The 16,846-nt window shown below is 35.9% G+C and overlaps 1 protein-coding gene across 1 annotated transcript in view; it reads right to left on the reverse strand.

The window, feature by feature from the left end:
• Nucleotides 1–2,230: 2,230 nt before the first annotated feature.
• Nucleotides 2,231–16,846, reverse strand: part of PIKFYVE (phosphoinositide kinase, FYVE-type zinc finger containing) — a 73,219-nt gene continuing 58,603 nt past the window's right edge. Inside the window, 12 exon segments of the mRNA XM_032479169.1 lie at nucleotides 2,231–5,519; nucleotides 6,073–6,132; nucleotides 6,135–6,146; nucleotides 6,541–6,802; nucleotides 7,887–8,015; nucleotides 9,090–9,193; nucleotides 9,951–10,127; nucleotides 10,821–10,880; nucleotides 12,241–12,405; nucleotides 14,047–14,144; nucleotides 14,889–14,972; nucleotides 16,533–16,628. Of these exon segments, the coding sequence (XP_032335060.1) occupies nucleotides 5,404–5,519; nucleotides 6,073–6,132; nucleotides 6,135–6,146; nucleotides 6,541–6,802; nucleotides 7,887–8,015; nucleotides 9,090–9,193; nucleotides 9,951–10,127; nucleotides 10,821–10,880; nucleotides 12,241–12,405; nucleotides 14,047–14,144; nucleotides 14,889–14,972; nucleotides 16,533–16,628 (1,363 nt within the window). The 3' untranslated portion in view covers nucleotides 2,231–5,403.

The following is a 16,846-nucleotide window of genomic DNA, read 5'->3' on the forward strand; positions in this document are numbered from 1 at the left end:
TGTTTTGTAAGTAAGTTCATTTGTGTCTTTTTTTTAGATTCCACATGTAAGTGATATCATATGGTATTTTTCTCTTTCTGGCTTACTTCTCTCAGTATGATGATCTCCAGGTCCATCCATGTTGCTGCAAATGGCATTATTTTATTCTTTTTTATGGCTCAGTAGTATGGCATTGTGTGTGTGTGTGTGTGTGTGTGTGTGTGTGTGTGTACACCGCAACTTATTTATCCAGTCATCTGTTGATGGACATTTAGGTTGTTTCCATGTCTTGACTGTTGTAAATAGTGCTGCTGTGAACTTTGGGGTGCATATTTCGAATTAGAGTTCTCTCTGGACATATGCCCAGCAGTGGGATTGCTGGATCATAGGTAAGTCTATTTCCAGTTTTTTAGGGGATCTCCATACTATTTTCCTTAATGGCTGCATCATTTTGGTCCATTCTTGACCCAGCAATCTCCCTGAAAGAATCTTCCTCCAACAACAACAAGAATAGGATCAGCTTTTAGGGCACCTTGCTAAGAGTCGTTTAAGTGCAAACAATGTCCTAAAGGTGAGAATTTATATGGTTAAAAGTTGTCTACCCTGTCACACAAATTCTGGCAAATTAGAAAATTTTTAAGTAATAACCAGCAAACAACCAACAGGGCCAAATTTGAGACACTTAACTCCAAGGATGTTTTAAAGTACATTTACTATAGTAAAATGATCTCTTTACAGATTTTATTTTCAATCTAACAAATCAGGAAAAGATATAATTTTTAATTAAAAATTTTAACTTCTTTCAATAGGTGAAGACATCAGATAAAATTCCCAGGACAGCAACTGGTGATGTATTCATACATCTCACTCATGACTGTCAGTTTCAAAACACTTTACTGTGATCTCTGCCTCATCTTTCTTCTCTTTTGTTTTAGCCTAAGACATCAGAATACATGTTGCAGAACAAAAGTTTTCTTTGGGGGCATAACTTGTTAAGAAGATTGAAATCATACCAAGTATCTTTACCAACCACAATGGAATGAAACTACAAATCAATAGCGGTAGGAAACTAGTAATTCACAAATATGTGAAAATTAAACAACACACTCTTGAACAAGCAAAAGATCAAAGAAGAAATCACAAGAGATTAGAAAAAATCTTGAGACCAATGAAAATGTAAACACAACATACCAAAACTTGTGGGCTACAGTGGAACCAGAACTAGAGGGAAGTTCATAGATGTAAATGTGTACATTAAAAAAGATCTCAAATTAATAACATTATACCTCAAGGAACTAAAAAAGAAGAGCAAACCAAACCCCAAGCTAGGAGATAGAACGAAGTAATAAAGATTAGAGCGGAGATAAACAAAATAGAGAATAGATCAACAATAGAAAAAAAAATCCAATGAAACTAAAAGTTGGTTTTTTGGAAAGATCAACAAAATTAACAACCCTTTAGCTAGATTAACTAAGGGAAAAAAGAGAGAAGACTCAAACAGGTAAAATCACAAATAACTACTATGGAAAACAGTATGGCGTTTCCTCAGAATATTAAAAAAAATAGAATCACCATATGATCCAGCAATCCCCCTTCTCTGTATTCACTCAAAAGAATTTTTAAATATGAAGACATATTTATACTCCCATGTTCATAGAGGCATTATTCATAATAGCCGGGAGGTGAAAGCAATCCAAATGTCCACTGATGAAGAATGACAAAGAGAAAATGTGGTACATATATACAGTGGAATATCATTCAGCCTTAAAAAAGGAAGAAAATGCTACAACATGGATGAACCTCAAGGACATTATGCTAAGTGACATAAGCCAGTCACAAAAAGACAAATACTGCATCACTCCACTTATAATGAAGCATCTCCAGTAGTCAAACACATGGTAATGCAAAGTAGACTGGTGGTTGGTTACCAGGGACTGGGGTGAGGCAGGGAAAGAGTTGTTGTTTACAGGGTATGGTATCAGGTTTTGCCACATGAAAAAGTTCTGGAGATGTACTGAGGACAGAAAACGCCAGGCCCAGACTGGCCAAAGCGAACCAACAGATGTAGCACCCACTTTCTGAGACTTAAAGAGAAGAGTTATTTACTAGAGAAAGACTTAAATTCTCCAGACGGAAAAAGCAGTGGGAGAGAACCAACAGTAGGCAACACTGCTGGGCGAGGGGCCAGGCTTGCGCACCAAACTCCCATCTCCCCTTGTTGTTAACTTCCTCAAGCAGATTCAAGACAAAATGAAGTTGATTCTCAGTTTATTGTAAGTCTTCTTTTTACAGTATAAGTCTCCAAAAGGTCAGGGCAGCTTTATCTCTTAAATAACATGTCAATCATACAAAACGGCTGGAACCAAAGTAGAGAAATATATACAATATAATACATTAGGTATTTCCCATATTGTTAATTGCATTTTCCATATTAAATTAAAAGAGGCTATCCTGATTTACAATGTTATTTCTCTAGTGGAAATTAAATCTGTCAAAGACATAATGTACATTATTTTTTTTTTTACAAAACCAGCACAGCAGCATTAATAAAACTGCTCATGATTGTAATTTTTATTTTTCTATTATACAACTGCACCTGTGTTACAAAAACGAACAAAAAAGGCCTTGCACTAGATGGTTTGAATACTGCTTAAGTCAGTATGTTAACACTTGAGGAATGATGAATGGCCTGGTCTGTTTTAACCACCAGGCTCATTCACAAGGGTTTTCACTCCGCTAGCTAAACAAACTTACTACAGGTAGATTACTTTCCTCGGCAGTTTTATACAACCCCACTGCTAATGGGTTAAAAAGCCAAGGAGAAGCTGATGCCACAAAAACCAATCCAACCTTACTATTTACAATACCCAATAGAAGCCAAAGTTAGAAAACCACTCACTGCTGGATCAAGGAAAAACTTGTACGCAGGACATTCTGTAGGAAAACTTGAATATCTATAAATTAAAAATATTCAGTAGACTACAAAAGGGCTTGCAACAGCTTATTCCCTTATTTTCTTAGGCTTGGGTAAGAAAAAAGTAAATCCTTTTTATTTTGAGATAAAGTTCTGATGGCATCAAACGCTTCTCATTTATAAAGATTTTTATACAATGCAACAGGTTCACTATAGCTTTCTTAGTGCTACTATCAATTATTCTCAGAGTTCATTTTTTATTCTAAGGAAGAAAGTATTAAGATTTCTTCCCCATTCTTTTCAGCATCAAGGTCCTCCAGGCCTCAAAGGGGAATTCAAGAGAGGTAAACAGTCATTCAGTGCTCAGCACTGAACAAAATATTTGAAAAGCCGTATTATATACATGGTCATGGCCTCAACAAGAGCAGCAAGGGGCCAAGGACAGAGTTCTACCAGTCACAACAAGTTAAATTTTGTATTTCCCCTTCATTAAGACAGTTTTAAAAGGACAGATTACCCTTGCAAGGCAACAAGTATTGCTTCAGATTATATCAAATTGGAATTTTTTTTAGCCACAAAATTACCTAAGCAGCAGCAGTACTTTAAAAAAAAAAAAAAAAAGTGGTTCTTCAAGTCATGGGTGGGGAAAACAAAATTAACATGACACTTTATTGTCAACAGCTATTCCAGCGGAGCATTCAAGCTATACTCATGGTACTGAGATTAAAACCAAAAAACAACCTGATTACAGCAAGTGGAAGACACTAGCTCTTGGAAGTGCTCCTGACTAAGGGTGCGGGAAATGGACAGGATAAATGACCCTAAGCATCATGACAGAAAAAATAAAAGAGACGCAAAGCATGTTCGCATCCAAAATGAGATGCAAAAGCCACTGTTCCTGGACACAGGAGAAGTGAATAATGTTCCACATCGTTCAGCCTGGTACAACTCCTTTCTGGTCTTTGATGTCAAAACTAAAATTATCAGTGTTTTGGGTGTTTTCAAAAGGCACACCACATGTCAGGGGAAGTGCTTATCATCAGATCGGTTATGAGTCCTTGGTCAACTTGTTTCTAGCAAAAAACAATGTTTTGAATAAGCACCAAATACCAAACTAATACTTTCACTTTCTCAAGCAAACTTCCCCAAATGTTCCTATTTCACATACTTAATCTCTGTAACTAGAATGTATCCAGATTTTTTTCTTATTAAGTGAAAACTGCAATAGATATATGCTAATATAGGAGGCCTGGAAAGAGTGGAACCCTTAAAACTTTATAAATCCCCAAACTACCCTTATTATGGAAACAAGCCAACAGAAAATATTCAGGGTTACGTTGTTTCCTCAAAGACAGTTTAGTACTTCCGATCACCTTTTAAACAAACAAAAATTCTATTAAACAAGTTTCTTACTAAGAATAGCTTATCTCTTAACATTTCTCAGTAGTCAGAACTGGCCTAGAAACTGGTACAGAAAGTTAGAAAACAGGGATGTCCATACTGGGAACGTCTTCATTTTACAGATGCCACATAAATTGCTATTATATTGAAAAAGACACTTTACCTCAACAAAAAACAAGCAAGCACTTCCCTCACCCAGCTTCTTGGCTCAGGCCTAATTTATTTTTTATATTAAAAAAAAAAACCATTAATAATTATCCCTTTGGGGATTTAGTCATTGTAGACTCGTTTTAATGTTACCCTGAAAGTGGGAGAAAAACCTAGAAACTGAGCATGTGCAGACAAGTGCAGTTTAACATATTACTTGCACAAAAGTTGTAAACAAGCTTAAAAAACAACTCCACGAAAAGGCTTAAAGTTAGTGGCGGAAGCCTCCTGTCACCCACAGACAAGTAGAGACAGAACTTGAAAAACATCAAAACATACTCAAGAACGGGGCAAGACAAAGCACAGGGTGGGATTCCCAATGTAAGTCCCAAGTCCTCAATAAAAAAGAACAGATTGTGTCAATCTGTTTAACTGGCCATTAATAGAATAATTCAGAATTTTTTTAAGGTTTCAGAAATTCTGGTAATAGGCAACGTTAAATTGCTACATGAGACACAAAACAAATTGACCAGCTCTACAAATGCTTTCTAGGTAAGAACATGTCCAATGTGATGCCAGGAGAGTCACAATCTAGGAGACACTGTTTTCTTAACATGCTTGTTAAGAAATATGACACCCCCGTTTTCACCCTATCTCCTCATCTCCATCCATACATTTGTCCTTAGTCCTTTGAAATGTGTCTAGATCTCCACTTAAGTGGAAAAAAAAAAATGTTCATGCAACTTCCCAGCCTACGGATAGCTAATCTGTAGGTATCAAAACCCAAAATACAAATCCATGGAGTCTTAACCCTTCGGCTACAGACAGCCTACACAGCCGCAGAACTGAAGGCCTCGGTGAACAGTGGTGAATGTGGTGAAGAAATAAAACATGTAGCTTATTTTGGTCCTTAGTTCCAGGCCCCTTTTCTTCATGGTCCATTTCAAAACACGTGCTTCATTTCAGCAGTTCAGACCCAAGCCTGTCCAGTGGTCTGGTACCATCAGGAAATACTTGTCCATTGCTTCACAAAATCTAGTCCTGTACAACTCTGGAGAGACCACAGTCGGCATTTTACCTAAGATTATGAAAGAGAAAAGGGAAAAGGAAGCTGTTACATAACTGATCAGATAGCTGACTTCAATGGCTGTTCTCCCTGTAAACAAACATATACACCACAGTGGCCTCAAGAAGGAAGAAGGGTGTTCACTGTGCCACACGACAAGGGACAGGTCCTTCCTGGTAGGAGTTTTTTCCTTCAAAAGACGCTCCTGCCTACAGATGAGAAATGTCTGAAAGCACAAATGGCACTAGCAGTGCTCAGAGAACTTAGATTTCAAGTGTTAACTCGAGACAACCTCTTACTCAGAACCTCTGGCTTTTTTTTTTTTTTTTTTTTTTTTACCTTTTCATTTTGAGCACCTCTAGCATCTTAACACAAATTTAAAACTCCGTATTTCCCTACCTAAACAATTCCTTTTATTATTTGATCATCTTGGAAATGCTGATAAAATCAAAGACAGCCACTTACATTTTACAATTTTTGAAAAGGTATCCATTTGCTATATGTTAACTGATGAGGAAGATATAAGAACAGTTTAAAGAGTAAACAGAACAAAAATTCTGCTCACCTTGTCCTCCTAAAATTCCTGTTGATTTCACAACCATCTCAAGCTTTTTGTCCCACGTAATGTTCGGATATAATCTGTTGCAGGGGGCGAGATTAGTAGTAAAAGCTGTCTTAATTAATAAAATCAGATGACAACACAGTCACTATTATTTCTACAACAGTTAACAATACTGCAGGTGCTGACAGTATGTCACGTGCTGGCCTAAGGTTTTTACCATGTTAATTCACTTCATCTTCATAACAACCTCACAGGGCTCCACCTTTAAATGACTTTTGAATATAGACATTTTTGGTAAAGATTATGAAAATGGAAATGAATAGAAGGTACCAGAATATAAAAACTACTTTTTTTTAAATTTCAAATCAAAGTCTGTGAAAATATTCAATAAGGTATTACTAGACCAGATTCAGTATAATCTTCAAATTTTACTCTTGCTTCAATCATGAACTATACATAAGGTCGACTTACCTATAATTCCAACTACCAGCTCATTGCTGGTATCATCTCGCCCAACTAGCAAAGAATAGTCTATAATGAGGTGGCTAGAAAGGAAGTGGGAGTCGCTACGGATCGAGGCTCTCAGCACAGCTTTGGAATGAGAACGGATATACAGAGGGTTGTCTCGAACCATCTTTAAGAGATTTTCATCCAGCAGGACTACATCACAACTCTCTTTCCCGGTGTCAGTTTTTACATTTCGATTCCTAAGTGAACCCTTCAAATCAAAAACCTGGCAGAAAAAAAGTGCTCTGTCATTCATTTCTGAGTTGCTACAAGTGGTTAATGAATGTAATTAAATTTAAAGGACAGAAAGCTTCCTTGTAGCCACTACCCTTATAAAGACTTTGAAATTTAAAAACTTAATCATAACTTATATAACATAAGTCATTAAATGCAAGCATTATAATTGTATAAAGCATAAAACACATGGTGACAAAATCGTACCATATGAAATTAACACCTAGCTCCACAATTACTGAAACATTTTGGAAATACACTGACTCATTTAATCAACTCTAAGAAACAATAACAAGTAACTCCAAAAATATATTGTTAAATCATAAAGCAGTTTAAAAAACAGATGCAAACAGCCTTAGAAACTTCAAGTTTTGATATCAAAACTGTACAATTACTTAGAACAATGTAGAAGCAACAGCATATCTCTAGGAATTTCTGGGCAGTAGGAAAAGCAATGCACTCAAAGGTCAGGGGACTTGGGTACCAGACCAGTGCGGCCTGAAGTGTATTTGACAGACGACTGCCAGTCACGATGACAGAAGAGGCTGGTGTCAGAATGGAAATCAATTACATCATTAAAAAGGCAGTTTACTTCAGCAGATGTTTTCCCCATAGCAAGACATACTCGATGAAGAAAGCAGTGCATTAAATTACATTCTAGTACAAGCTCCTTATCTCACCACAGAAAAAACAGTTCAAGGACCAGCACACTGAAGAGTACTGTTCCAGAATCTAGACCAACCTGAGCTCTAGGAATAGCTGTGTAACTTTGATAAAGTACTCAATTTCTCTGAGCCTCAGTTTCTTCATTCTAAAACTTGGTATGTTGAATCTGCCTTCTTATTCTACAATTCTGGGTTTCTAGGATATTGGATATGTGAAATTCTAGGACCAGTCTAAAATATTCCTCTTTCTTCTTTTCTACAGGGTTCACTAACTCAAAAGTTAAATTTCGCCTAGTAACCAAAGTTTAATATTCACCAACAAATAACATGTTATTCTCTGATTCATATTTCAGGAACCAGAAGTACAAAGCGTTCCAGAGCTAAGTGCTTTGCATAGTCCAGCATACCGACCTGTGCCATCTTTCTCCCGTAGAAAAGATTTTCCATGACAAGGAGATCTAACTTCTTCTCAGTGTTGTTCTGAGAATTCTTGTAACCAATTCTGTAAACTCCAAGAATCTTTGCCAATGCAGTGGGCCTCTAATCAAGAAAAGATAAAAGTAAACTCTTACCGAAAAGGATTATTAATGAATATTACGCCTAGTGAAAAAAAATTAGAGGAAGAGAAACACTGTGTATATCACTTATATGTGGAATCTAAAAAGTAATACAAATGAATGTATATGCAGAAGAGAAATAGACTCAGATACAGAAAACAAGCTTGTGGTTACCAAAGGGGAGAGGGAGTGGGGGAGGGACAAATTAGGGTATGAGATTAACAAAATACTCTGTATAAAATAGATAAGCAATAAGGATACACTGTACACACAGAGAATAATAGCCAGCATCTTGTAATCACTTATAATGGAGTATAACCTGCAAAAATACTAAGTCACTATGCTATACACCTGAAACTAATATAATATTGTAAATCAACCATACTTCAATTTTTTAAAGTATTAAAAAAAGAATTATTTATAATTTAATACCAATATGTGGATTATTCTTGTAATATCCAAAAATGATTTTCTATTAATATTACGAGTCAGAGAACCCTAAAAGAAACTCAAACCTTTGAATCTCAGAAGCAAGTAAAGCAGCAATGTAAATAAAAATATTATATCTTTAACATTCTGCCAAAGGGTAATCCTTCATAATTTCTCAAATTCACAAATTTTATTATGACATAAATTCTCCAATAATAGGCAATAATCCCAGAAATGGAGGGGGGAAAATCTATGTGGTTCCTTCATACTCTTATGGGGAGGGTTACTTGGGCCACTTGGGCCACTGGCTCCCTCTCTTTCAACTTAAGGGATCCATGCCCTCATTTCTCAACAAAACTTACAAATTATCAATTGTTATGTGCATCTATTTGCATCTGGTCTTAATGTTCTTAATTAAATGCAACTTGCTTGAGATCTCTTGGCTTCTCACTGGTAAAGGGAGGAAAAAAAGAGTCTGAAATCCCTGCATTCTGTCACACGTCAGTAGCACAGCAGAGATCTAGTCCTGTCCTGTTCACATATTACCACAGAGAAAACTGCCATTAGGACTCTCTGGATGTGAAAGAGCCCAGTAAATTAATCACAGACCACAGTTTTGGATTTCTACCTTTTGCTGAACAGCATTTGTAATATAATTGAAGTAGTGTGGTGCAAAGTCGAGGAAAGACTGGACTTCCAGACGAGGCATTTGCTTCAAAATGAATCTATCATCTAAAAGGCAAAAAGTTCATGTTTATTCAATGGCAATATTTACTAAGGTAATCTACAATAAATCATTCCAAAGATCCCAAGAGATTAGTTTGCTTCATGTTTTCAAGGGATATTTTCTGATATCACTGAAAAAACTGTGATCAGAACACAGTTCTCAAGTAATTGAAGGTATGAAAGGGCTTCTGAGGATTTATACAGTTAAGAAACTTTTGACAGTACCACATCTAAATCCATAGCTAGATGAGCTACTTTTTAAAACTTCTTTGTGAACAATCCAGTAAGCAAAGGTTATAAAAGTTCTTATCAAGCAACATCTTTCCTGCTGTATTTTCTCAAATATTTTCGCTTTCAGCACGTATGGAGAATGGAATATGAAGTACAAATGGTCACGTAAACCTTTGTAGGTTAAGAACTTGGCCTTCCTATTTTTAGGTTAAATATTTCTATTTAAAATCATTAGCTCTGAGGTAACCCTTTGGGACTTTCCAGGAGTTCTCTGTTACTATTTACATTTGGAAAACTCAGGACTTGAAAGAATTTAGTAAGGATTTGATCAGTGTTTGTCTCTAATTACACACCATATACATGTATATGCTTTTAAATATTCTTATTTCATCCTCTCAAGCACACAAAGAAAAACAGAAAAGTTTGTTTCCCAATTGTCAGTACCATATTACCTCACTTCAAGGGATTCACAAATTATCTGAGGGAAAAAGATGGATACTGCTTAAAGGAGTAGAAGATTAAAAAGACTCACCTTCAGTCGCATAAAAGGCAGCTCCTGATTTGCCTCCCCGGGCCTGCCATGGCGAAGAGTGAGAAAGGGAACGAATGAAATCTTCCTCGCTGCTGCCCAGAATCACTTCTCGCATCTTATGAAACTCTCCCGCGTAGTACAGCCGACAGTAAAACTTGGCATTGGCATCAGAAAATTCTATAAACAAAAGGGTTTTAAATAAATAAATGAATAAATAAAAGCTTTTATGAATCAGAAATACCTTTTCCTTTTCCTTCTTGCCTGCTCACCACACCCACCAAATGCAACCATTTTATTTTCTCCGTGATAGCATTTCTCAGGTGAAGTCTACCACCTCCCTGTTAATCGTATCTGTTAAAGTTATCCTCAGGGAGGATTAGACAGCATCCTTATGGCCATCCTTACATATTTACAGAAAAATCAAACATAAAATAGACTCATCTCTAATTTTATGCTGATTACTGTATTTTCATCACTGTACTTTTACATCTTAAATTTTACCGTATGTGATATTATTCTAGATGGTAAATTTTTGGCACTCACATGCACAGACACAATTATAAATGCTTTTGTCAAGACTCTGTGACTCTAAATTACACTAAGTAATTATTTGAACATTAGACATTTACTCAAATTGTAATGTATAAATTATATTATAATTTCAATTTATAAATTCCTTTCTAAATTAAATAATGTATAATGTAATTTATAAACTAAATCTAGATGAAACAAAACTTCATCAGCACACAGATTTAAAATTCATTTCAAGAAACAGGCTATTTATCTAGTATGAAGCTAAAGCTTCAAATAATGGAGTCTGTTCAATTATAGCCCCGATCCACAAACCAAAGGTACTGATCTCATACTTACGAAGCTCCACGTGAGGATTTGTGAGTTGTTTCTTCTGTGTATCTCCTCCATCTACTTCATCTAAAAAAGGTTTAAAATTGTTAGTAAAGCCAAAGTTTTAGATAGTTATCAGTTCATTTTTTCTGTTCTTTTTTCCCCTAATACAACAATAAAAACTAACAAGTCAACCCCTATTATCCTAGTCAAGTCACTCTCAAGCAAGCACTGGGACACAACTAACTGTGTCAACTATTATAATAAAAATGTATGTACCTTTTGAAAGATCAATTTTTAGATTAACAATCAGAGAATTCAGATTGAAGAATAGTTTTTCTTATATTTAAGTAATCCTTATGATAGCAATAGACTAACTCAGCTCTTACATCACAGCTTCCCATCACTCCTTTGCCAGAGTTTATGACCAGTTTTCCCTGTGTATGGAATAATGCTTCCCCAACAGTTTGAGATGCTTTCTTTATCATATACTAAGATATCTGTACAACATATAAAATACATTACTGTCTACTTCAGAGCTTTTTTTTTATTTGATTTGTCTGGCAGATCTTCTGCCAGATCCACTCTAATTACTGTAGATTTGTAATATATTTTAACATCTAGAAAGAAGAACAAGTCATTCTCTAAGTTTCACATTTCAAAAAAAATTGTTTTGAAGCACCAATGCCTCCTAAGGATCACAGTCCAATGGCAGCCTGTAGAATACTAAACACATAACTACTAATGAAAACTTTTCATGCAGTTCCTATTTTTTAAACTACTAATTCATGATCTAACCCTGGGGTTGTCAAACTATTTCTGTAAAAGATCAGGTGGTTAAGTATTTTGCCCAGTTGAAACTACTCAACTTGCCAATATAGAGCAAAAGCAGCCAGACAATAAGTAAGTGAATGGGTGTGCCTGTGCTCCAGCACAACTTCATAGAAACAGGTCAGTATAGTTTGCCGACTCCTGGTCTAACCCTGCGTTCAAATACAATCAGGTAGATACATTTTTTAAATATAAAAATGAAGGTGGGTTTCAATAGCCTCAACCTTACCAAGACTGGTAAAGAAAGGAACCATCTGAGGAGGTAGTGAAATGAAAACATCTGAATATCCTGTGAGCTACACAGCGAGATGTTTCACATGTGTAACATCACTCAGTCCTCAGTAAACCTAGGAAGACATTGCTTTTGCCACTTTACAGGTACCAAAAGTAAGGATTTCTAATACCACTACACAGTAAGTGATGGCAATGACATCTGAAACCAGTTGGATTCTCCAAGCGCCATGCTTTTTCCGCTCTACCCCACTGAGGTGTGAGAAGAGAGGGAATGTTCTGGTTTCAGCAGTAGAAGCAACTACTTAAAGCCATGAGGAACACAGGCAACTAAAAGAGGTAAATCAAAGCCTAGAATAAGCACATTTGGTCTCCTTTAACACACCTTGAGGCTCAATGCCTTGATTCTCCGTCCCCTCCTTGCCCGTCTGCCCAACCTGGTAGTAAGCACTATCTGCTCCACGTAAGGTCTCTCTCTTCTGGGAAGAGAGATCAGGGCTTTTCCCTGCTGTCCCTCGGAAGAAGGACAACATTCCAGAAGCCTTTTTGGCTAAAAATAAGAGGTAACATATTAAGTGCAGGTCACTGCAGGTGGAAAAATAAAAATTTTCAACTCATCCCTTTGTTAGCAGTAACCATTATATGAGGGTAATAAATATGAGTAACAATGATACTTTCATTTGCATAGACTATCATTCCACATGTTTTATGGGGTTGAGGGCAGGGCAGTCAAGCACTTTTATTATCAGAAACTTAGAAGAAGAGCAATGCTCAGATTAGCTATATATCAAAATGTGAGAAATTATATAGAAAGCCTTTAAAAAATATCTTTCCAAGGCTGTCATAATATGTTAAGCAACAAGATTAAGCTAGGGCTGGGTTCTTACAGTATTACACTACAGTTAATTAAACTAACACAAAACAGTTTAACAAGCTGTAAGGGTTTAAAGGTAATATATTTATATCATCTGTGTTTCAATATTTTAACACAGTAAAATATACAATTTCAGTTTTAGCACTTTTTAAAAAATTAGTACAGGATGACCAAAAATATTACTAAAGCATGCTCTATATTTTCTTCTTAGCTTTGAGCTTCATCATGTCATTAGTATGTATAAGTCTAACCTTGTACATTTACAGTTTACAAAATCCACATCAACTGTCAATCATCGAGTGCTTACTTAGGGTGGCAGACACCATTATGGCCTCCTTACTATCCAATTCCACCTTGTTCCTTGCTAACAGAACTCCCACTGTGTTTTCCTGGGGCAGCAATGTGTAGAGCCCCAGGAAAAGAATCATGATTTGTATAAGCCAGCCAGGACAATCTGCTCACCACATTCTCAGTCTGCTTTGCAGGAAAGCGTGACCATGAGACTCAGTTCTAACCAATGAGAATGAAGGAGGACGGGCGTTTCCTAATAAAAGGGCACAGCTGCAGCTTGTCCCTGCCTTCTGCCTCAAATGCAAACATTAAGTGGGACATTTTTAACCATGAGTGAAACTTAAGAGAATTACAGAGAAACTACTCATGTTGTCATGGCAACACTGAGTAGCTGAACCAATGCCAACAACTGCCCACCTGCAGACATTGCTATTTTAGAAAAATAAGCTGTCATTTGTTTAAGGCCCAAGAGTCACTTGAGTCTTCTGTTACTTGGAGGGAATATTCCTAACCAACAAGGTCAAAGAGACCCAAGTTCAAATGCCAGCTCCCCAGTACCTGTGTAACCTTGAGCAAACCGCTTAACCAAAGTCTGAACTTGCTCTCTGAAAACTGGAGATAAGTCAAATAACTCTTATGGGGTCATTGGAGGGATTAAAGGAGATGTTACATGAAAAGTTCTTTTCGCAGTGCCAACAATATTGCAGAAACAAACAAGCCAAAAAGTTGCTGTTCATATTTCTTAGCTTGTGTGCTTTAAACTGAAAGCTCTAGCCAGGAAGGCAGATCCTGCTTCTTTTTGCAAGGACCTATGAGTTTCAAACTCTATAAACTTAAGGTAAGAATCAAAGGACAGCAAAATATGTATAAAAGAACATAGACAAAAATTTGACATCCATACTATATTTCAAAGACCAGAAGTAATAGTAAACTCTTGGCAAATGGCATTTCTTATTTAATGTGTTTTCTTCTTCAAACCACAATTATGAACAAAACTAGTAACTATTTCTCCATTTGTAATCTTACTTGGTTGTTGTTCTGCTTCTGCTGTACGATTTGTCTGTCCTCCACTGATCTCAGGTAATCTAATAGGGCTGCTACTCTTTGGTCTGCTGTCTAAAGTACTAAAATGAAAAACAAAACAAAAAAAAGTTGGCTTTATATGATTCAGACACAAAATAGCAAGTCCTCCCATTCCTCCATTAATCTACTCCCCTCCTAACCCCACCCACAATGGCAGACATTGATTCATAATTTATATAAACACAGGGCAGCGTGGAAGAAAAGGTCCTGAAATGTCTACTGGACTTAAGAAAAACAAAATGTTAAAGCTATGAAAATGTATGAAAAAATATACAAAAGTATAGGCTCTTAAAATTTTCTCAAGTCCATCAGAGCTACATTAGTACCCATAAGTCCAACAATTATGATAATGTGTCAAAACATCTGAAATACTGAACATCCTTAAAAACCAGTGAGGGGGGTTGTTTTGTTTCTTAACTATTAGGATCTTTATTAAGCAAAATTCACAAATACTTTACAAGGTCAAGTAGTAGTTTACTAATTTCACAAGTCACTATTTTTAAAGTGAAAACAGTAAAGAGAATTTAGAATGTTCAAGTTTAAATCTGCAATAGACACTGAAACTCTAAGACAATTACCAGAAAACTGTATCCTGAGGGGCTTTTTAAGGTCTTTCTATTATACCTGAATTTTGTTCTATCTATTATTGGCTAAAACATGAGTGCCATTGACTATATTCTAGAAACTTTTACATTTATAATAAGCTACAATAAAACTGAAGTAGAAGGACTTAGAAAATGCTGACATGGCTCAACTGAAATAGATGCTACTTAATCACGGATCACCTGTTTGGTGGAAGCCCTTCTTCAGCACTGCTCCGCAGAGTGGCTTTGGACAATTCCTCTAAGGCATTTCGGTATTCTTTACAACTTAGGGTAGAACAGGTTGAAATATGTTAAACGTTAAGGTCTTCTTTTAAAATAAATCATATGCTTTAGAATAAGCTTTGTATTATAGAAACGCAATCATTGTAAGTGTCAACAATTAAATACATTTGAGTTAAGTAACAAAAGTTATCAAGTTAGAAGCTTCATGAAGAAGGTCTGTGTCCTCACAGAAAATAATACAAAACACAACCGAACACACCAACTAGGGTTTAATATCCTAAACAATGACTGTGAAGGCCTACAGACTCACATTTAGTTCAAATGCCTTCAGGGGTTAAACAGCTAACTTAAAAGCGTGACATTTCAGGGTTGAGTATAATGGAGAGGAAAGGAACTTGAGCATGCTTTTCAACTTCAAGGTACTGAACTTCAAGAAAAAAAATTTTTTTTATGTTGCACTGACTAAAAAACTCCAACTTTTGGACTAGCAGTCTGGGAGCTCTCATTTAGGTAAATCGGATGTTATGGAGTAAGAGAAGCATCCTAGGGCGTACCATTTTTCCAAGATACTAGAAAAAGGTGACCTCAACTAGAAAACTTCCTTCTTAGTTTTACAAAATATGTTTGACTTGGTTGACTTTCCTGCCTTTCTTGCCTATTAAATTGTGGTGTGACTAAGCGATAGACTGAGAAGCAAATACTAGCTTCATAAACACCAAAAGACAAAGATTACAAGTTTATCATATGGAACCTTCTAAAGGAAAATCATTCCTCACTATCCAAATAGTAAGTTACTCTAAACTCCATAAATGCTGAGGCCTAAAAATCTATCTTGTTTATGTCTGTATATCCAATACCTAGTATAGCACATATTGCGGACATTCAAATATTTGTTGAATAAATGGACAACTTGTAACCAATATTTTAAAAAGTATAAAATTTCAATCTCTTCCAACAGGAAAAAAAATGTTTTTTAATTAAACATCTTAGATTTTACTTAAACTAGCTTCTACCACTGCCAAGACACCATTAAGATTACAGAACTTTGTCCTTTTAGACATGATACATAAATATTTTTAAAGAGGGGTCCTTCTTTAAGACACATGGTAACTGTGGGCATGTAAATAGGTCGAGGCATAGAAACAGCATTTCTTTCAGTGAGGAAACTTTACCTGCTATGTGTGGGAAGCAGGAAGGAAATGAATGAAGAATACAAAAAAGATATTCAGATGACATAAGGCAAATACGTTCCAAGTATTATGTTAATAAGTAAATCAAAGGAAGGGATACAATGGATACACAATACAACACAGAGAATGGCTAGGGAATACAAGGATTAGCAAATAGCTTGCCTAGAAAATGGAATTATTAGGAGCTTGCTTAAGAGTCATCTTGTTATTATTTGGGTAAAGAGTATATTTTCAGATACAAAGAGAATAAGCTGTCAAGCCCAAAGAATATTTTTTTAACTTACATTTAATACTTTGTGTTTATTTGTATTTTGTTCTACTCTATGCGACAGATCTCAAGAAAATGGCAATTAACAAATGCACATAAAATATAAAGATACAACCATAGGTAGAAAAGTCCCACGAATAATACCTGAGAGCAAAAGCAATGATAGAGCTGGGCTCCTTCTCGCAGACTGCAATGGGCACTCGTTCATGTTCATACATTAAGTAGTGCTTATCTGGATCACTGTTCAAATGTTTAAGTACATAAATAAGAACAAAATTAGCAGAAAATCACGTATACACACCACACAGCACTATTACAAGTAAGTCTCAGGACAATTTTAAGTTAACTAAATAATGCACAATTACAGGAATATAATTAAGCCAAAATGTATGCAGAACTCCAACAAACAGCCAAGGAGAATATATCAACAGAAAGTTTTTGAAGGTAACTGAAAATTA

The sequence above is a fragment of the Camelus ferus genome, chromosome 5 (assembly GCF_009834535.1).
Source record: "Camelus ferus isolate YT-003-E chromosome 5, BCGSAC_Cfer_1.0, whole genome shotgun sequence".
NCBI lineage: Eukaryota > Metazoa > Chordata > Mammalia > Artiodactyla > Camelidae > Camelus > Camelus ferus.